Here is a 22146-nt window from a genome sequence, read left to right as displayed (position 1 = left end):
ATATCCTGAATTTCACTAATGGGAAAAGGTAGCTAGGTGACCTGCAACTTCATGTCTGAAAGGGGTAGGCTAACCTAACTTTGGGCTTCTTTCCGAGTTCGTTTGCTGGCATCAGGAGGAGGGCTGCTGTCTTGGTGGCGCTTAAAAAAATGACGGATATCCATTTTTAAAACCCAATCATCATTAACTACATGAGACATGTTGCTTAATGTAGGATAGTGTGACTGACAAATCTTTGACTTAGTCTGCTGCTTCCTGCTTGATGTTTTAGGCCCCCAACATCGACTTCAAGGCAGCGCTGCGACCGTGACTTCAAGGCACACAACCATTGCCCAATCCTAGTACCTTCCAGGGAGCGCTGCCTGGAAGGCAACGTTGGGAGCTCTATACCCCAAACGCCGCAAAAGATTGGTCAACACTGACAGTAATGCAGCGCAATATGGTAGACTTCGTCTTAGGTTTAACTACCTATGAAACTGAAAAACAACATAACTTTATTTAGAATGGCTTTGTTACGATGGGCTATTCGGAGGTGGATAAACCCACTTTGGAAGTGGGTAAACGCCATTTCCGAATTTTGAGAAGGGCATACCCGGCGTTTACGTGCGTTTAGCCTCCTCTACATCTCTTTAACTGTATAACCTTAAGAATAATTTCACTAAAACAGATTTTCACTTACTTCAATCAGCCTTCTTAAAGACTTGCTTGGCAATGATGCCTTGAACTCTCATCTCCAAATGCAGCTTGTCACCCTCCAGCCAGTGTGTCAGAGCCTTGCGCTGAGTTTTTAGGGGATGATAGGCACATGACTTGCCTTTTCTAACCTTTTTTTTGTTAGATTTTGTCTCTCACAATGGACATGCACCTACAATAACAATTTCAGACCCCTCCATGATTTCCAAGTGGGAAAACTTGCAAAATAGCAGGGTGTTCAAATACTTATTTTCCTTACTGTATTCCATGTAATTTATGCTGTATGCACCACATTGACAGCGCTTTATAAGAACGCTGTGGACCACATAGGGAGGAGGTTGGGGTAGATGGCTGGGTTCAGATCAACGAAAGTTCACTTTATGGGATTGTTCCAGCGCAGACGGAAGTTCTGTTGGATATCCCTCACCTTGCGCTTTCTTTGTGTTTACGTCAAACTCCAGTCGCATTGAGCAGCATCAACTGGAACCTCTGAGCTTCCAAGCGTCCATAATATAATATATGGGACAACATACATATACAAATGGGTGTGCATACATTTTTGTAGGACATCATAAGAACTGAGAATGAGAATGTGTGGCAAACAGTAGTAGGTTCTTTTTGTGAGTGTTTGTTTATGAGGAATTGCTGTATGTGTGTGTGAGAGTAATGGTTAATCCCTGGCTGTCTCGACACTGGGCCTTCCTTTTTAAGCTCTGAGCTGTAACTATATTTAGAGAGTTAACGTGGCAGCCAACACAACACACCAGCAAATCCAGGAATGCAACCCCATAAGCTGACTATGGGTGTTCACTCTTTTATTAAACCAACCAGATTTTGCCACAATTGCTGTGTACCAAACATATCATGGCTGTCAAACCTTTAAATCATTCTCCTTTCTGCTGCTGCCAGTTGCCATTTTAGTGTGAAATGGATGCAGCCCTCCTCCAACCCATTCACCTCATCACATCCAGTGCCCAGGGTTCCTTCCATCAACAGAAGTCCTGCTCCACATCACATCCATCCAGCTCCTCAGGCATCTTCCTTTTTCCTTCACCACCACCAGTGTCTAGACTCCAACAGGGGATATTCCTGTGCTTTTCATGGCATCCGATGCCAAACTCTTCACATTTCTAAACCTCATCATGCACCATGTTTATACATTTATATTACTCTTAAATTACGTCTCTTCTGACTAAAATATGGCTCCATAATGGTCCATGTAATTGTCATGCGTTTGCGTCATGTTAACTCACCTGGTTGAGCGCGTGCCCCAGTACAAAAGCTCAGTGCTTACTGCTGTGGGTATGGGTTCAATTCCAACACATGGCTTTTAGTGAATGTCATTTCCCTCTCTCTGACACTTTCCCGATTTTGGCTGTCCTATCCAATAAAGGTCAAAAACAACGTTAAAAAAGAAAAAACACTGCCCTCTTTTCTGCTACATTCCTTAGTGTGACAGTCACAGCGGAGTGACGTGAGGAAAATTCCACAACAGATAGCAGTTATATGTCGGTCACAAGGTTTACCATTAAATGCAAGATTATGTTTTTCAGACAACAGCAATGCTAGTTTGTGTCTGGTATTTCACAGGGCTCTAGGGTGCGAGTAACATTTTTCCTAGGTCGCACCGGTACACCTTACGTCCTCGCATCCACTGCCTCTCCACAGACAAAGTAATGTTGTTTAAATCGTTGACCTATTTCTTCTGTAAAGCCGTGCCTGTGTTTGTATCTCTCCTCTTACTCTCCCATTGATATAAAAGGGTTGGACATAATATTACTAACGCATCTCCGTGTAATGCAGCATAACTTAACAGCTGTTGAATCAACACCTCTCTGTGGACAAAAACTGATGAAGCTGGGATTTATTGCAGGACCATTGTATTGGACTGCAATTGTTTTAGGTGTACCTAATAAGTGGAAACTGAGTATATTTTAGTTTTTGGAAAATAAAAAAAACATTTTAATAACTAAATTTGCTCTAGCAAGTGGATTACACATAAACTCCACAAGCCACAGTTCACACACAATTAACATTTTTTGTGCCATAAATTACCAAGAAGATTGGCTTCTGCACTGTGAGCAGGCGCCCTAGAGACCTTTACCAGCCGAGCCGGCTACTTAGGATTAGCATAGGAATGTAACAGTATACAAATGTTACGGTTATATTGACCAAAATTATCATGTTTTTTGGTATTATCACGGTATTTTGTGTTAAGTGTTTAATGCCTTTAGCAGCAACTTTTTTTCAAGCACGTACTGAAGACAGGATAACTATCTTCAATTAACTGTCCTTTGGCATTCTTGTAATAACCAAAATATGCCCATTCTTCAGACTTAGTCTGGTTATAGGGCTGATAAATGTCCTGAGTATTGTCATCTTACTTCCTCCTTCCGCCATAATTCCAACTTCAAGAAACGCATGTTGTAGGCTCAAACGGTACACCTGCGCCCCAACTTCAGGAGACTCAGATAAAGCTCTGCTCAGTTTCTGCTCAGAAACTGGAGGAGGAAGTCAAACACGGAATTCATATAGGGCAACTACTGTTAACATGATTACATGCACGCAGCCGGCCCGGGTTTGAATCCAGCCTGCGGCCCCTTTGCTGCATGTCACTCCCCCTCTCTCTCCCCCTTTCACACATCTCTGTCTGTCTGTGTAATAAAGGAAAAAAACAAAAAACAATGGTAGACAAAACCCAAATAAGTTATAAGGACTAGAACTGGTGTGATCACTGCCCTTCCCATACTATGAGGTAATTGTATCCCAATTTGTACATTTTTAAATGTTTTCATCAGTGATTGACTGATTTATTAATTTAATGAAATGTCAAAGCAAATTACTATTAGGGCATATAACAGTTAAAAGGTTCCCATTCCCAGTATGATCAAAATAATTACACCCCCCCTCTCATCCATTAACAATTAACATTCATCCATCTAAGAACAAAATCAGCTGATTCCTTTCTCTTGTATCCATGTCTCTTACCACAATAAGACAGTTGGCACTTTGTCTCTAATGTGGGGAAGAGATACAGCCTTATGATAACACTTTATGCTTGGCATGGCACTCTGCATATGGCTTACATTATCCAACCGCTACCAGAAATTGGGGTGTAATTTGTAACTGAACAATGGGTAAAATTCAATCCAAACAAACCCCAAATCTGGTTCTGCATGCATTTGACACCATCTCAGGTGATCTCATTGTGTAAGTGTGACTTGCATGAGTGAATTGATACATGTGAATACAACTTGAATGCACCCGTCTTTAGCACCTTCACGTTGCACCCTAGCCCCAGCTTGCTGCTCTAAGTCCCCCTCTGTCTCAAATACTGTCTTCTGTCCTTCCTCTCTGCTGCGCCTACAAGGTCGTAATTTTTTTTAAGGTATGTATGGATACAAACCTGTTATATTTTTTGAACAAGCTGCCATCTTCCTCATCTTGTGTATTATATTTGCGTGCTGTTTGTGGCTCTCTTTCTAGAGATGGTTGAAGGACGCACGTCACTGCTTTCAGGCCCCCCACTACAGGCAACCATACACTTAGCAACAATCCAAGAATGAGCTGGTGTCATGTGCTGAATGGATGGAATACCCAGTTGGGTAGATTGGTATTATAGCACATTAGCCATGTTTTGCTAAGATCTAAGATAAATACATTTTCATATTACATTTGAAATGAAGGTCTGTATTTAGGAGAATTGACAATAATGCCATGGAACGAACAAAGCAGTTGACAAGAAGTAAGGGTGCTTTGTTTAGGATTTCTGGGGCCGATCACCAATTGCTGGAAGCGGTATTGGTTTGATACCGATCACCGGTTCAATTTGAAGCCTTCTATTTATCATGTCATGATGTTTAAAAGATCACATAAATAGCTCTATTTGGAAATAATAAATTATTCTTGTCTACTGCGGTGATTTTGTAGGGGAGTGCAACTACAATTTAAGTAAAAAATGAAAAATTATATTTTCTAATGTGACCCATTCTTTGTTAAACTTAAATACTTTAAAAACACCAAAGCAAGTATGCACTGTGACTAACATTGCTCTTCTGAAGTAATTTTGGAGAGGGAAATTAGGTAGAAATACGCTGGTTGACTAGCATGACAGTATTGTATTCATGTAATAATCAATCCAGGTGAATGACCTGAAATCTAAATTTCAGGTTGTTGTGGACTAGCGGGACCAACTTGTTAGTTTGATAAATTGATCAGAACTGCATATCACGCACACTAGCAACAAACTTTGTGTGGATCCAAGAACAATTAAAGCTGCAAGAAGCGATGAAGGGCCCTCGCTAACCTGCGCAAGTCGGGGTTACTGGCGGACGCCTCTCCTTGCGACCGCGCAGTTGCGTGTCACTCAGACACTGAAAGTCGTCCCTAAGAAAAAGGCACTCCTTGCTGAGTTCAATGACACCTCACACAAGCCTATGCGTCATATAGGTCATTATCCTTGAAAGGGGGCGTGGCCGCATCATAGGGGGGCGGGTCAAACATCACCATTGAAAAAGAAACTCTGGGGAGTTCATTGATACCTCACACAAGCCTATATATCATACAGGTCATTACCCGATAAGGGGGCGTGGCCGCATTAAAGGGGGGCGGGTCAAACATCACCACTGAAAAAGGAACTCTCTGGTGAGTTCATTGATACCTCACACAAGACTCTACGTTGAACGGTTCAAATGTTATGAAAGGGGGCGTGGTCTGACTGACTGGGCGTGGTCAGAATATAGGGGCCGGCTCAGTACCACATGTAGACCACATATTCTAAGTTTCATGTAAATCGGATGATTTTTGTCATATAAGACATATTTCCTGTTGCCAGATGGTGGCGCTATCTCCAAAAGTCCATATTTGCCCTCAGATGTCCTCAGGCCTGGACTCTTGGTGATTGTGGTAAATTTCAAGCAGATACGACGTACACTGTAGTTACAGCCACTTTCTCTCTCATTGCTAAACACTCAAAATGGCCGCCAATGGCGAAAAGTTTTTGTTTTGACAAATTTTCATCGTTAAGGTCTTAAGATGACTCATACTGACTTTGAAGTCGATCTGATGAAATCTCTAGGAGTAGTTCGTTAAAGTTTTTCACCTTGTCTTTTAGGACTACTTGCTGTTGCCACTAGGGGGCGCTATGACTTTGAACTAATATCGGCATGTAGATGTCGTCAGGGGCGGACTCTGATGAAACCTGAAAAGTTTTTAGGCAATCGGACAAAGTACACTCAAGTTACACTCACTTCCTGTCAGAAGGCCTATTTCCTGTTGCCAGATGGTGGCGCTATCTCCAAAAGTCCATATTGGCCTGCTGATGTCCTCAGGCCTGGACTCTTGGTGATTGTAGGACATTTCAAGTAGATACGACAACGTACACTGTAGTTACAGCCACTTTCTCCTTCATTGGTAATCACTCAAAATGCCCGCCATGCCACGCCCACACCGTATGACGAAAAGTTTTTCTTTTATTAATTTTTCATCGTTATCATGTTAAGATGACACGGACCAAGTTTGAAGATGATCGGATGAAAGCTCTAGGAGAAGTTCGTTAAAGTATAGCAACTTGTCTTTTAGGCGTATTTCCTGTTGCCACTAGGGGGCGCTATGATTGTGAGCCAATCGCGGCGTGCATATGTCGTCAGGGGCGGACTCTGATGAATCGTGAAAAGTTTCGAGCCAATAGTGGAAATGACGTTAGATCAGACACAGATTTCTGTAATAGATTAGTGTTGCGTTTCCAGAGTCGTGTCGCGGCTCCGAACTGTAACGTTAGTTGGGACAGACCCTTGGATCTTTAGGCTAACTATAGTAGCTTTAGCCTTGCTGGTAGCAGCTTTCTGCTTGTTTCTTTAAGCTAACTATATTAGCTTTAGCCGGGCTGGAAGCAGCTTTATGCGGGGGGAAATGGACGGGAGACGTAATTATGTTGCATTATTCAGGTGATTTAGTTTGTATTTGCAGCGAACATAAAACACTGACTACTGTAGCTTCACTGACTACCCATCGAAACTAAGCGCATCACTGTGTCAGCGGCAGCTGCTGCCTACGGTACTTTTCTACACACGGAGAGCCTCACTCCAAAAACAGTAAACCCAGTCAGACTAATGTCATATACACACGCTGCCCACATGGCTACCTGTCTTAAAGGGGAAGGGTCGCCCGGTAATAATCATGTAAAAGGAGAACGGTGGAAGTTTACTTTTCTATCAAGTAGCAAAAAAGTTTTAGCGTCAACATCGTAACGTCCTGTGATTTGACTATTGCGCATGCTTACATCGGGATGTTGATGCTAAAACACAATATCGTTCAGCCCTAATACAGTGAGGAAAATAAGTGTTTGAACACCCTGCTATTTTGCAATTTCTCCCACTTAGAAATCATGGATGAGTCTAAAATTGTCATTGTACGTGCATGTCCACTAGGGCTGTAATCTCCCAGTCGACTAGTCGATTTATTGGTCGATATGTTCTGGCTCGACCAAAATTCTGATTGGTCGATTTTTTGCCGTGTTATTACATCAGGTGGAAGCATAGACCATAACAGTCTATGGGTGGAAAGCACTAATTGCCAATGGGGGTGTTTTCAGAGCATCCCTGTTTCACGGGTAACAGTCTGTCTTCAGAACACCCCCCGTTTTCTCTTTTGTTGGATTAGCCCGACCCACTCTGGACAGATTGAAGATAGAACTAGAAAGCCTTGGTTTAGTGGTTTGCTGAATATTTATTTAATTGTGAGTGTTTAATTTACAGTCAATCCTCCTCTAACATTGTAAAAGATATCGCCAGTGTGGCAGCATTTTACAAAAATAGATAACGTTAAATAGATAATAGTTAATAATAAATAAAGTTGAATGCAAAGTTTGCAAGCAACAGATTGCTCGACAACAAACATGGCGTATCACCTAAAAACGGTAGGCTTACCTGTCTGTTTTGAGTAGGCTATATGAACATATCAGAATTGGCGTATTTCATAGTCTAATAATCGCTTAAAACTACCGGCGCACCCACCTGCAACTACGGTAGCACCCCCCAAGACACACACAGACCCCCCCCCCCCCTCCCATGCTGGATGTTAAGCCTCTACCATCCAAACGCAAAAATAATATCACGGAAGGAATTGTCGAGTTTATTTGTCAGGATATGAGGCCCATTGCTGTTGTGGAGGGCAGAGGCTTTAAGAACTTGTTAATATACAACGCCAGCACGAGTAAGAGTAAAAGCTTTAAACTAATAGTCTCTCCATGTCTCCGTACGAGGACACAGAGCGTTGATGTCAGAGCCGACAGACGAGTGGCATTTTTTGTGCAAAATAATTAGGTCAAAATCTTGCGTTTGTTTTCGCGCCCCCCCGGTTTTTAGTTGGAAATTTCAAGAGTTTAGTCAACCAAGATTTTCTTTGGTTGATTACAGCCCGAAAGTCCACTGTAAGAGACATAATCAAAAAAATATCCAGAAATACCAATGTATGATTTTGTATTATTTATATGATACAGCTGCAAATAAGTATTTGAACACCTGTCTATCAGCTAGAATTCTGACCCTCAAAGACCTGTTAGTCGGCCTTCAAAATGTCCACCTTCACTACATTTATTATCGTAAATTAGATGTACCTGCTTGAGGTTGTTAGCTGCATAAAGACACCTGTCCGTCCCAAACAATCAGTAAGAATCCAACTACTAACATGGCCAAGACCAAAGAGCTGTCCAAAGACACTAGAGACAAAATTGTACACCTCCACTGGCTGGAAAGGGCTACGGGGAAATTGCCAAGCAGCTTGGTGAAAAAAGGTCCACTGTTGGAGCAATCATCAGAAAATGGAAGAAGCTAAACATGACTGTCAATCTCCCTCAGAATGGGGCTTCATTCAAGATCTCACCTTGTGGGGTCTCAATGATCCTAAGAAAGGTGAGAAATCAGCCCAGAACTACACGGAAGGAGCTGTTCAACGACCTCAAAAGAGCTGGGACCACTGTTTCCAAGGTTACTGTTGGTAATACACTAAGACCACATGGTTTGAAATCATGCATGGCGCGGAAGATTCCCCTTCTTAAACCAGGGAGGAAGAAGAATGATGAGTACCATCCCAAGATCACCATCCCTACTGTTAAGCATGGGGGTGGTAGCATCATGCTTTGGGGGTTTTTTTCTGCACATGGGACAGGGCGACTGCACTGTATTAAGGAGAGGATGACTGGGGCCGTGTAATGCGAGATTTTGGCGAACAACCTCCTTCCCTCAGTTAGAGCATTGAAGATGGGTCGAGGCTGGGTCTTCCAACGTGACAACGACCCGAAGCACACAGCCAGTATAACCAAGGAGTGGCTCTGTAAGAAGCATATCAAGGTTCAGGTGAGACCTAGCCAGTCTCCAGACCTAAACCCAATAGAGAATCTTTGGAGGGAGCTCAAACTCGGATTTCTCCGCAACAGCCCAGAAACCTGACTAATCTAGAGATCTGTGTGGAGGAGTGGGCCAAAATCCCTTCGGCAGTGTTTGCAAACCAGGTGAAAAACTACAGGAAACGTTCGACATCTGTAATTGCAAACAAAGGCTACTGTACCAAATATTAACATTGATTATTAACAACTTTTGAACTTATAGCTGTATCATACAAATAAAAAGTTAAAAAATCGTACATTGTGATTTCTGGATTTTTTTTTAGATTAAGTCTCTCACAGTGGACATGCACCTACAATGACAATTTCAGACCCCTCCGTGATTTGTAAGTGGGAGAACTTGCAAAATAGCAGGGTGTTCAAATACTTATTTTCCTCAGTGTATGTACACAAACTTAAAGTGAACTGAAACGTGCACAGCAGAGAAAACAAAATCACATATCTTGGGATGTCAACATAAAAAGGCATGAAGTGTAAAGTATATTAGGCTTGTCCTCTTGCTGTATTGGACTTAAAATAAACATGTCACACATGTTTATAGAATATATCATTAATTGTTTAGCTATTTGTCCTAGCTCAGAATCTAAAAAAATGTCCTTTCAATCACTGCCTACATTTTTTCAGAAGTAGTGGCAATTTTTCTCACAAATAGTGTGTCATCTGATCTTCTGATCTGATAGGCCTTTATGGAGACCACCAATCAAACTATATAAAGCCTTTATTGCCCAATAACAGTCAGTGACAGATCAATTTGAGCACCCTTAACAAGAAGTATGTAACCCTTACCATTACTGCCTGTTTGCTAATAAGAAGTTTGTACAAGTTTGCTTTTTCATGGAAAACAAATGCTGTTGTCAGCGCGGAATAACGACTGTTACATTGGTTTCCAGTGATGACAAGTTTTCATAGTGAAAAAAATATCTCTAGTTATTATGGTTGGGTACCAAAAACTCTTGGCATCGTTTTCTATTCGACTGGTCTCTACCGGATCAAATGGCAATGCACATTTTGCTGCCTCATTGAAATGCATTCGCTGCACTCTGGTACTCTGAAATGGATGTTACAGGCAACAGAAGGATCACTGCACATGGTGCTAGTTAACATTACAAATAACTTACCAGCTAATGTTAGCCTTCCATTAGCTGGTTGCTGACTTAAACACTGTTTAAATGCTTAAAGCTAAACTAGACTGTTTAGCTTTAAGCATTTAAGTGTGGCTGGATTTTACTTGAAAGGACATCAACACCGGGACATACAACTGCAGCTAAAGACAGTGTAGCAATGCTACACTTTTCACAACACCATGGCCACTGCCATAGTAACTTGGAGATGGCACTTAATGGTGCATTCCACTGCTCCTTGTAAACTCATAGTGCATTCAACTGCACCTCAAGAAACTCACACTGCCATCTAGTGGTTCTTCAGTTGGTTAACAGCCATTGAATGGTGAAATATGTTATTACACTATAAATAGATTATTCACATTTCACCATGTGGCTGTAGGAATAAAAAAGCTTTTTTTTGTTTGGCAGACAGTCTTTTTTTTCTTCTTATTCTTTTTTTTAATATCTTTTCATGCACCATTTAGGCCCCGGCTGTCACGGTACGGCATAAAGGAGGACCCAAACGCAGAGTAGACAGGCAAGGCAGGATTGATTTATTTTCCAAAACAGCGAACAGAACACACCAGGGAACAGAAAGTCCAAAAACTCCAAGAAAAAAATGCAAACTAGAACTGCACGCAGTTTCAACGGGGTCAAAGCCTCCCTTCGCAAGTCGTCCCCAGCGACCCCGGGAGCGCACAAAAACGGAACCAAAAGCGAACTACAGAAGCTTTGCTTGGTCATGAAATGCGCACACAATTACGTAGCAAAATTCTTCATACAACATGTTGTCGTGGCACTCTGGAGATGCTCCACACCAGGTTTCGTGTAGATCTGTCACACGGCCTAGGACGAGGTTAAAAAAGTTTGTTTAGCATTTGTCGCAATATTGCGAAAATAATTTTAAACAGAAATGGGCGTGGCCTGTATCATGTGAATCAGCTTGATGTAGTGAACACGTGGACATCAAGATTTTTAACGTGTGATGTATAATGTAGGAGTTATAGGCAAAAACAAGTTTGGAGTCATTGTAGCGGCACCTACTGGTCAACATGTGTAATATTTGGTGAAACAAGTTGACCACCCACTGTACATCTACCCTGTAAATTTCAAGTAATTCACTTTAGTTTAAGTGGTTAATCTGAACGTTGGCCCATAGGCCACGCCCACTTAAACCAATTAGTACTTCACTGTAAGGACCACCTCAGGAGTGGGCCTATATGGTATCCTTCAAATGTTGTAAAATTCGGATGAGCGGTTCATGAGATATAAACTTGTTGTATTTATAGCGCCCCATAGTGGCCAATGTTCGTCAAATTTGTTTCAGAGCCTCAGAGGGTCATCGCAAGGAACATTCTAAAGTTTGGTTTTGATAGCATTTATTTTGCCCGAAATATGGCAAAGTCAATTTTTTCAGAGATAGCTACACAAATTTGGTTGCCCGTAATATGTGCAGTTTTTATTCTATAAAAAATCTTTATGCAAACTTTTGTCAGGCCAGTCTGGAGATGCTATGTGCCGAGTTTCGTGCAGATCCATTGAACGGTCTAGGAGGAGTTCGAAAAAGTTGGTTTTCCATAAATTGCGCATAAAAGTCTAGGCGGAAGTCGGCGTGGCCTATATCACGAGTTCCAGTTAGAGCCAGGGAACGCGTGGATGTAAGGTTTTTTAATATCGGATGTACGGTTTGGGAGTTATAGGGCAAAACGCGTTTTTTCTGGTATAGCGCCACCTAGTGTTGGAAGTGGGGTAATTTTTTGCGCTTGAGGTCTTTGCGGACTTTCGGACCAGTCCTGAAAATGGTGCGTCGCCACCATGTACGGTTTAGGCTGCAGCACCAGTTTTTTGCGGAGAAGAAAAATAATGGAAAATCCTAGCAAAAACAATAGGGTTCCACAGCCCTGCTGTGTGAACCGCGTATCGCCTTGCGATTACCGCGGTGCACGCATCCTCGGGCTTGGACCCCTAAAAACTACCAAAACACAAAATCCACAGGGGTCCAGGGAGGAAAGGGTGAGGAGCCGACAGGATAAAAACCGGTAGGAGAGACTCACAGGGAAGCTGGTCGCAGAAACAGAAACTCACGGGGCAACGAGGACCAAGCAGGCAAACTAACTACAATGATCCGACAATAGACAAAGGAAACACTGGGGTTAAATACAAGAGGTAACGAGGTGATGAAGAACAGGTGAGACATCAGGTGAATCACATTAGGGCGGGGCTGGACAATCAGACAAACAGAGCGAAGACAGGAAACTGAACTAAAAACAAATAAAACAGGAAGTAGAATAAACAGGCACAGGGAAACACAAGACAGGACCAGCAACATAAGACCAGAGAGAAAACAAAGACAAAAACACAAGGAGGCCAAAGAAAAAGGAAAAAACGAACCCAAACAAAAACCCCAAACCACAACACCGGCACCCTTTTTGAAGTAATGTTTTAGCACCGGTATCAAGGATGCCCAACCCTACTAGATATTGTAGTTGAAGTTAGAGCAGCAGCAATTGTGACACAGCCCATCAAACATTAAGCGTTGAAAAAAATTACCGTAACTTGAATCAAGACACCACATTATGGTTTAACTATAGTTCCCATCATAATGGGACATCTCAAAATTTTAAAAACAGCCATTCAAGATAATAATAATAAAAAACTTAATTTGTAATGAACTTTATATTTACGCAAATCCCAGATCTCAATATTTTCTGGGTTTGGACATCTGTTGAACATCACAGTGTGCCTGTTTGATCACAACAAAATAAATCCTAAATCAAATGTGGTATTAAAAAACAAAGATACAGGCTTTTTCCTAGAAATAATGTGAAGAAGCTCTACCTGGACCATCATCGGACGTAGAAAGGTCAACATTTGGCCATCAACCTCAAAACCAAGTTGCAGTTTTTGGCGTCAGAGGAAGACTATTTTGATCCGGCACACAACCAATGTTTGCTGGGAGTTCATGGATGCAATCAGGAGAGCCAACTTTAAAACAATTTTAAAAATGTACACTCAGTCAAATCTGAACACACAGTCATGATTCACATATCTTTAGATCAAATTTCACGTTCACTTTTAGAGAATATCATTATCTCTGATGTCCATCACAAATTAACGTCCAAAGAATGCTTAGAAATCATAAAAAAGAAAAAAAGACACTCTTTATAACTCCAGAACTTGTCTTAGAACCATCACGTTTTCCTTAGTATCAAAGTAATTTAGTGATGCTAGTTGGTGTTATGGAGTTGATCGAAAAACAATAATCTTTTATATTTGAAGAGAAAAATGTTAAGGTTTTTTGTTCAGAAAAGGTACAGTATATCTCAACAAACAGTGTTATGATTCTAACTAGATCATGAATGCCGAAGAGACTTTAAACGTCATTGCTTTGAGTTTTAAATAAACACCGTTATGTGTGGTGACACATGCTATTACGTTTTTTCTAGCCAAGATGAACCAAGATGCTTTCTGCAGTTGGGTAACCTAGATGGGATGCAGTTTGCAACATAACCATGGCATTCTTGTATTTATTTAAGTATTCCATTTTACTTTTCCTCTTACTGCCCTTATTTTTTCTTCCATTTTTTTTCTTCTCTTGCCACTTTGCTATACCTGCTGAAATCAATATTTCCATCTCTCTAACATGTTTTTTAATCATGTATCGCATTTGTATTCCACAGGAGAATGGGTTTCATTCACCAATTTATGATGTCCTTTTTAACAAAAGATGGGTTTGCTTGATTCTCAATAATATATATGTATATTGTTAGATATTATCATTAATAGTAATACATATTTACAAATTAATGTTAATGTAATATTTAAACTATTTAAAAAAATTAAGAAATGTATGAATATTGTTGTCCTAATATTTGCAAGAAAATAATAGGTCCAAATGATTAAGCATTGAAGTCCTGTATGATAGAAAAGTAGATGCACATCTTTGACTTGTACCAACGAAGTAGTTTGACCAGTTATATCATAGGGATTCAAAACACTGAACTGCCTTATTCTGGCAAGTGTTCCTGTAAGTGTTCCTGAGGACTTTTGCATAAATGGCTGGTAACAAAATTTAAGGTGAAAATTCAAAGCTGCAATAATCAACATATTTATAACTACGATGAATCAATTTGCTGTGGTTTGTGTAACATGGGTCCTCATAGTGACGAATCTGCAAAGAAGTTGTGTCTTTCAGCTCATTGTTTGGGTTTTATGACCTGCAACTTAACTGTTTTGGTTCACTCTCACTCTCTCATCAACTGCTACCTCTGGCAGCTTTTTGAATCAAAAAAGCTAGGATAAACCCACTTTACACTTTCCGCCAGCACCAAGAAGCAACAAACAATAGGAACTAGCTGGGGGACATAGGGAAGCACTAAGCCGCTAGAGCTAGATATTTCCCTTAGGAGTTAGGGGAGAGTAAAACAGCTTAAAGGAGAATGAACGTGCTAGGGTCACATCCACAGTTAATTTTCACCTGTAGTCTCGAGACAACTAACACTTACCACAACAAAAAAAGGTGATGATTTGTCATTGTTTTGGTTACAGCTTGTTCTGCTGCGCTCAAGTTGAAAAATCTAAATTATTCACTGCAGCTTTGCCTCATTGTAGTTCTTGTTCATGATACTGTAGGCTATTTAGGCCAAGTGTGAATATCCAAGTCTATTTTGCCTTGTCATATTCATTTTAAAGGCTATCTTTAACCTTTAAACATAGCTTTTGATCAAAATGATTATGTATAAGTTGTTATATTATGGGCATTAATTTAGAAGACCGGAATTCATATTTAAAAAGTCAATCAAAACTAGGGCTGTAACGATATGTAAAATAAAACCAAAATCGCAACACTCAGCTCCACTAACCTTTGTCGCAGAGTAACTAGGCAGAATCGCAAAACACCCCTTCCAACTCCTAGTTATCCTTCGCGTCCAGATCCAATGCTAACACATCTTTAACGCTAATGGAGGTGTAACGTTACGAATGGCCGCTGTTCTGACTCAGGTACCTGGGTCTTTTTCCCGACGATTCAGTAAACTGCCGTTATTGTCGTTTGCACCGGAGTTAAGTGCTGACCGGGATGGCTGCTAGCTGGCTGGGGGTTGATTGTGGATGTATCCGTGTGACAGGGGTGTATTGACGTTGTTGTCAGCTCTCATCACAACTGCAGCCTTGCAGCGCCGGGAGACTGAGGCAGAAGACAGGGGTGTGCTAGCTAGGTAAATTACTAGATAATTATTAGTAAATTATTAGATTGGGTGTCTGTCTATACAGTTAACGTTACTGATGAATTTGTGGGTTAGCCCAGAGTTAACTATGGTCAAAACAATAATACTAAAAACAACTGAGCAACTGTGTTGGACGGTGTCGTAATCTAATGTTACCCACAAAGAATTACAGTAGCCTTAGCTTCTTGTCAACCAGCACCTTAACTGTAGACACCTTAGTATTTTTCCTCTTCATTCCCCCTACAGGTTGGAAGCTGAATTGTCCATTCTTGTTACCATTACCATTATTCTTATGTCTCATTCCAACGAGTTGATGAATCACGGAAACAATTTTGGAAACATTATTTTAAGGTACAAAAGAATCTTTGGTGTTGGATCAATACTGAAATCAATCAATATCAATAAATAAGGTATCTGTTGTAAAACTGTGTTGAAAAGTGGGATGTAATCAATGACAAAACAATGCCATGTGGTAGAAAAAAAATATATTACGTTTACTGAGAACAAGAATCCAGGTTTGTAATGAATCGTGGGTCAAAAATTGGGATTTAGGGCTGAACGATATGAGGAAAATATGTGATATGCGGAAGCAATTCAATTCAATTCAATTTTATTTATAGTATCAATTCATAACAAGAGTTATCTCAAGACACTATACAGATAGACCATCCATCCATCCATCCATCTTCGACCGCTTATCCGGTATCGGGTCGCGGGGGCAGCAGCTCCAGCAGGGGACCCCAAACTTCCCTTTCCCGAGCCACATCAACCAGCTCCGACTGGGGGATCCCGATAGACCAAACTCCAGAATTTACAAGGACCCAACAGTTCCAGTAGTTTCCTCCAGAGCAAGCAACAGTGCGACAGTGGCGAGGAAAAACTTCCTTTTAGGCAGAAACCTCGGTCAGACCCAGGCTCTTGGTAGGCGGTGTCTGACGGGCCGGTTGGGGTTAGAATTTTGTAGAAGTTCATGGCATAGCAGGACGCTGTGCGGTATTACAAGGCACAGCAGGACATAGCAGGACGTAGCTGGGCACTGCAGTGTAGCAGTTGAACATGGCATCACAGCACTCTTGAATATTGCGACAAAGATATTACTTGCAGTAAATGTACAGATATTATTGTGTCCACAGTTCTGCTGCTGTCAGTTTTTTTCAAAAATACAACAATTATTGAATTATTGAGCTTATTGAATTTATAACAAATAAAGGAAATCACAAGCCACAAAAACTCTTGGAGTGTCTTCTGATATTTTGCAACCTTTAGCGATACGGTTATTGCGCAAGTTGACATTGCAATCAAGATAAAAAATAATTTATTGTGCAGCCCAGGTCGGATTGTATGGTCCGTGTTGTATTTCAGCCCAGCTATATAAGGTGTTTGATATAGGAACAATAAATGATTGGTCTGCATATACAGTATATCTAGTGACAAATGATGAACGATAAAATCATATTACAACAAGAAATTGGACTAAAAACAAGAAATTGTAATAATTGACATTTAAGTTTAAGGCCCCTTTAAGGACTCTTACACGCTGGTCTTGCTATGTTTCACCTCTGTCTGGGCGGACTAAAGGGGAGCAGGTGATGTGGGCACGATGCCAGCGCTGCAGTTTTTGTTTTTTAGCACTTTGTCTCTCTATCTCAGTTCCTCTCTATATCTACTGTCTTCTCATTTTAACAGTTAGTGTACAAATTATTATATATCCACCCTCCTGTATCTCTTTCTGTCTCCCTTAAACTAAATGTAATACCTCAAAATGGGTATTTCAGTTCGGTTTTTGTCTCCTTTTACATGTGATTAATAATTGATGATGTATCAACAAGTGGCCCATACAGTAGCTCACATCTAGTTTGCCCACTTTGGTCAACGTGGGGCGGCGGTGGACTTGCAGTTGGGAAACTGCAGTTTGTGTCTGAACTTCCTGACCAGCGATTGGCCCCACAACACCGCTGGAAATCACGTGTCTGTACTAGGTGTTTGCGGCCACTACAACCTGCTATTAAGGAGACCGGTCTTCCATCATCGCTCCGTTTAGCGCTGCTTAATGCTCGTTACATCACAAACAAGGCGCATGCCATCAACGATCTTATCTTCACGGAAAAGATGGATTTTATGTTCCTCACAGAAACATGGCAAAAGGATAAGGAAGCCGTACACTTATATGAGCTCTGCCCTGCAGGTTGCTCAGTGATTGGGACACCTTGAACGGTTCGCGGAGGTGGCGGCCTTGCTCTTGTGTATCGAGACAGTTTTTTATGCAGAGGAATCCACTGTGAAACATTTTCCTCTTTTGAGTCACAGATGATTAAGGTCGGTTCTGTTAACATATTTCATTGTGTGTTAATTTACCGTCCTCCTGGCCCTGCAGGTATCTTCCTTACTGATTTTACTGACTTACTAACCTCCATAATCAAGCTGGAGAAAGTTTTAATTATTGGAGATTTTAATCTTCATATTGATGACATGTCATGTATACATGTACAGACCTCATATCTATCACTGACTCTTTTAACTTTACGCAATATGTCTCAGGTCCTACTCACTTAAAGGGGCACACCCTGGACCTTGTTTTCTCATTAGGTCTTGAGATAGTAAATGTGAGTGTGAAGGATGTCCATTTGAGTGACCATAGTTGTGTTTTCTTTAACTTAAACTTACCACGGGACCCCCCGCCTCTGAGAAAGGCTCAGAGGAGAGTTTTTAACCAGGATGTTGGTGGGAAGTTTTCTATCTTGTTTGATCCATCCCAGCTAAGAGGTTGTAATGATGTAAATGTGTGTGTGGAGTCTTTTAACAGCCAATGTTTAACAATTCTAGATGAAGTGGCTCCTATGAAATCAAACATTGTGTCTGTTAAAAAGCCCTGCCCTTGGATTAGTTCATCTATTCAGAGCCTTAGAAGTAAACGTTGGAAAATAGAGCGCTTATGGAAAACAACTAAACTCAAAGTCCACAGGCTCTATCTTAGGGAATTAACTGCTTCTCTAAATGAACTCCTGAAGAATGCTAGAACTAACAACTTCTCTCAGCTAATATCGTCTAACAAGAAAAAAAACAAATTCTTATTAATAGTAATCATATAGTAATGTATTCCTTAACTTTTTTGTTGGAAAAATTAAGGATATCAGAGCTAGCATTTCCCCACCTCCTGCGTACAAGGCCTGTACATTGGCTCTTTCCTATCCGTGTTTCTCTTTTAAGCTTGTGTCATTATTCGATGTTACTACTCTACTAGATAAGCTGAAGCCCTCTTATGGCCAGAGTGATGTTCTCCCGACTATGGTGTTCAAGCAGGTTTTTGATAGTATTGGCCCCTGTGTTGTAGAAATGATTAATACTTCTCTTTTAACTGGGGTGGTTCCTGACTTTTTCAAACATGCTATTGTCGAACCTGTTCTTAAAAAGCCTAGTTTAGACCCCTGCAACCCTCGAATTATAGACCTATATCTAAACTCCCATTCATGGCAAAGATTCTAGAGAAAGTGGTAGCAGAGCAGCTTACTTCTTTCTTAGAGATAAATAATATTTTTGATAAATATCAATCAGGTTTCCGTAAAAAACATTCTACGGAAACTGCGCTGCTGAAAGTTTCAAGCGATATTTTGATGTCTGCTGATTCTGGGAATGTAAATGTGCTGTATTTATATAGCGCTTTTCCAGTCTTAACAACTGCTCAAAGCACTTTTACATCTACAGGGAACATTCATCATTCACACACATTCATACACTGTGGCCGGGGCTGCCGTACAAGGTGCCACCTGCTCATCAGATAAACATTCACACACATTCACACTCCGATGCGCAGCACCGGGGACAACTCGGGGTTCAGTGTCTTGCCGAAGGACACTTCGACAATGACTGCAGGGGCGGGGATAGAACCACCAACCTTCCAATTGGCTGGCAACCGCTCTACCACTGAGCCACAGCCGCCCCGAAGCATACAGTATCAGTTTTGTTGGACCTTACATCTGCCTTTGACACTATTGATCACAATATTATGCTTAATAAACTTCAGGCTCTATTAGGGATATCTGGATCAGCTCTGAAATGGTTTTCATCTTACCTTACTGGTAGAAGTTTTAGTGTCTATATAAATCAGAACATGTCAGATACTGCAGGTTTATCGAGTGGTGTTCCTCAGGGTTCTGTCCTGGGACCGATTCTTTTCCTCCTGTATATATTCCCTCTAGGACGGATAATAAGCCAGTTTCAGGATGTCTCTTATCACTTGTATGCAGATGACATTCAGTTTTACTGTTCCTTTAAGCCTACTGAGTTATTTAAACTGTCATCTTTAATGAATTGTCTGAGTAGGATCAAGCAGTGGCTAAATGACAACTTTTTAATGTTGAACTCAGCCAAGACTGAAACTTTAATTATTGCTCCGGAGCAGAGCATTCCTCAGATTAAGAAACACATTGGTGACTTAGGTTCGTCTGTTCAGCCCAGTCTCAGTACTTAGGTGTTGTTTTTGATGCGGCCATGTCTCTGGAGAAACACTCGAAACAACTTGTAAAAACAGTTTCTTTCAATTAAGGAACATTTCAAAGATAAGAGCCTTGGTGTCAAAAGCCGAGTTGGAGATGATCATTCATGCTTTTATCTCGTCTCGCTTAGATTATTGTAACAGTTTTTTTATTTGCCTTAATAAGAAGGATCTTTGTCGTCTCCAGACTGTCCAAAATTCTACTGCTAGGTTTTTAACCCACACGAGTAAAAGGGCACATATTACTCCAGTTTTAGCTTCACTTCATTGGTTACCAGTGATATTTAGAATGCACTTCAAAATTTTGGTCCTAACTTTTAGAGCCCTACAAGGACAGGCACCCCCATACATCTCTGACCGGATACAGCTGCGTACATCCTCACGTAGTCTGAGATCAACAGGCCAGAGACTATTAGTTGCCCCCCTTACACATTTTAAAACTAGGGAGGACAGTTTATTTCAAGTTGTTGCACCTAGGTTGTGTAACGCTTTGCCTCCTTCCATGCGCTGCTTAGATTTTGTGGAAAACTTTAAAACTCAGATGAAATCTCTGCTTTTTAAAGAGGCTTTTAACTAGATTGTAGGTTGGTTAGGCTGGTCTTATGTGTATGTGTTATTCTTTGGTTTTTTGTGATGTATTGTATTTATGAGAGTTGTTAATGCTTCCTTTTGTTGTGAAGCACTTTGTGATCTTCATCTGAGAAAAGTTACTTTCACTTACTAATAATGTTTGCAATATAACATACAGTACGGCAAAATACATTCTGGTGGCTTTACAATTAATAGAAAACAGCCTGAACACCTTGCTTCTTATGTTGTTGTCAAATGTAAGGTCATTATTTATCTGTTTGTATTTCTTGCAAAATCTTCTTCGAGACTATGGATGGATGTGGCAGAATTGTGGAGGATGGATTATGCAAAAGATTGGTTGGTCATTAGAACTTTGCCCAAGACATTTTTCTACCCGTGGCTACTCTCCTAGTGAGGAGGCCTGAGAAATTCAGCTGCTACAAAGCATGAGGGGATATTTGTTAACATGCCAGCTTTATGGATTAACATACTGTACAAAAACAAATTTGCATATTTTCATTGTATTGTGAAGACCGGCGTCACCGGAGCAACACCAGAAATGTAACATTGTCGTTATAGACTATTTTCCCTTAGACTTCTATTGAAACAGACTTCTTTTTACAACCTGTGGAGTCACCCCCCGCTGGAAATTAGATAAAGGATTGAATGCATAGCCTTCACTTTTCAGGCCCAGAAATCGGCACTTCAAATTAGGGCTGAACAATGTTGTGTTTTAGCATCAACATCGCGATGTGCGCATGCACGATTGTCACATCGCAGGACGTTACGATGTTGACACTAAAACTTTTTTGCTGCTTGATAGAAAAGTAAACTTACACTTTTGTCCTTTCCTTACATGATAATTACCATCCGACCCTTCCCCTTTAAGAAAAGTAGCCCTGTGGGCAACGTGTGTATGTGACAGGATTTATTGTTATGGGAAGAAAGGCTCCTCCATGTGTAGAAACGTACCATAGGCGGCAGCTGCCGCTGACACAGTGATGCGCATAGTTTTGATGGGTAGTCAACTACTCAGTGTTTTATGATCGCTGCAAATACGAACTAAATCACCTGATTAGTGCAACATAATCACAACGTTTCCCTGCCATTTCCCCCCGCAGAAGGCTGCTATCAGCCTGGCTAAAGCTAATATAGTTAGCCTAAAGAAACAAGGGGTCCATCTGTCCCAACTAACGTTAACGGTTAGAAGCACTGGAAACACTAATCTACTACAGAAGTCTGTGTCTGCTCTAACGTCATTTCCACTGATTTAAATGTTCTTGGATACACAGAGTTGGTGTCTATTGCGCGTGACGTGCAAGTCTGATCAATTTATTAAACTAGACCTAAACCTGACATTTAGAGGAAGCAACATGCGGTCACTGTCATTCACGTTAGCCTGGATTGATTATTATATGAATACAATGGTGTCACGCTAGTCAACCAGCGTATTTCTACCTAATTTCCCTCCATAACCACTTTAGAAGAGTAACGTTAGTCACAGCGCTTAATTGCTTTGGTGTTTGTAAAGCATAAAAGTTTAACAAAGAATGGTTCACATTATAAAAGATCCTTTTATTTTTTTCTTCTATGTAGATGCACTCCCTGACAAAATTACCGCAGTAGTCAAGAATGATTTATTATTTCAAAATAGAGCTAATT

General features: G+C 40.8%; 1 protein-coding gene and 1 long non-coding RNA gene across 5 annotated transcripts in view; one reads left to right on the top strand and one right to left on the bottom strand.

The window, feature by feature from the left end:
- The window catches only part of LOC117957728, an 18508-nt gene extending 17737 nt beyond the window's left edge, over positions 1 to 771 (bottom strand). Inside the window, exon 1 of the long non-coding RNA XR_004659568.1 lies at positions 624 to 771. This is a non-coding gene — a long non-coding RNA (uncharacterized LOC117957728). The remainder of the gene's footprint in view (positions 1 to 623) is intronic.
- nsfa (N-ethylmaleimide-sensitive factor a) overlaps positions 1 to 22146 on the top strand; it is a 58704-nt gene that overhangs the window by 7315 nt on the left and 29243 nt on the right. For 3 of the 4 annotated variants that reach the window (XM_034893643.1, XM_034893642.1, XM_034893645.1), the window contains exon 2: positions 4064 to 4081. The exons of the other annotated variant lie outside the window; for it this stretch is intronic. In XM_034893643.1, coding sequence (XP_034749534.1) covers positions 4064 to 4081 — 18 coding nt within the window. The remainder of the gene's footprint in view (positions 1 to 4063; positions 4082 to 22146) is intronic. 4 annotated transcript variants of the gene reach the window in all.

The sequence above is a fragment of the Etheostoma cragini genome, chromosome 15 (genome assembly GCF_013103735.1).
Source record: "Etheostoma cragini isolate CJK2018 chromosome 15, CSU_Ecrag_1.0, whole genome shotgun sequence".
NCBI lineage: Eukaryota > Metazoa > Chordata > Actinopteri > Perciformes > Percidae > Etheostoma > Etheostoma cragini.
Note: the sequence above shows the minus strand (reverse complement) of the source record. Positions and strands in the feature narration are given on the sequence as shown.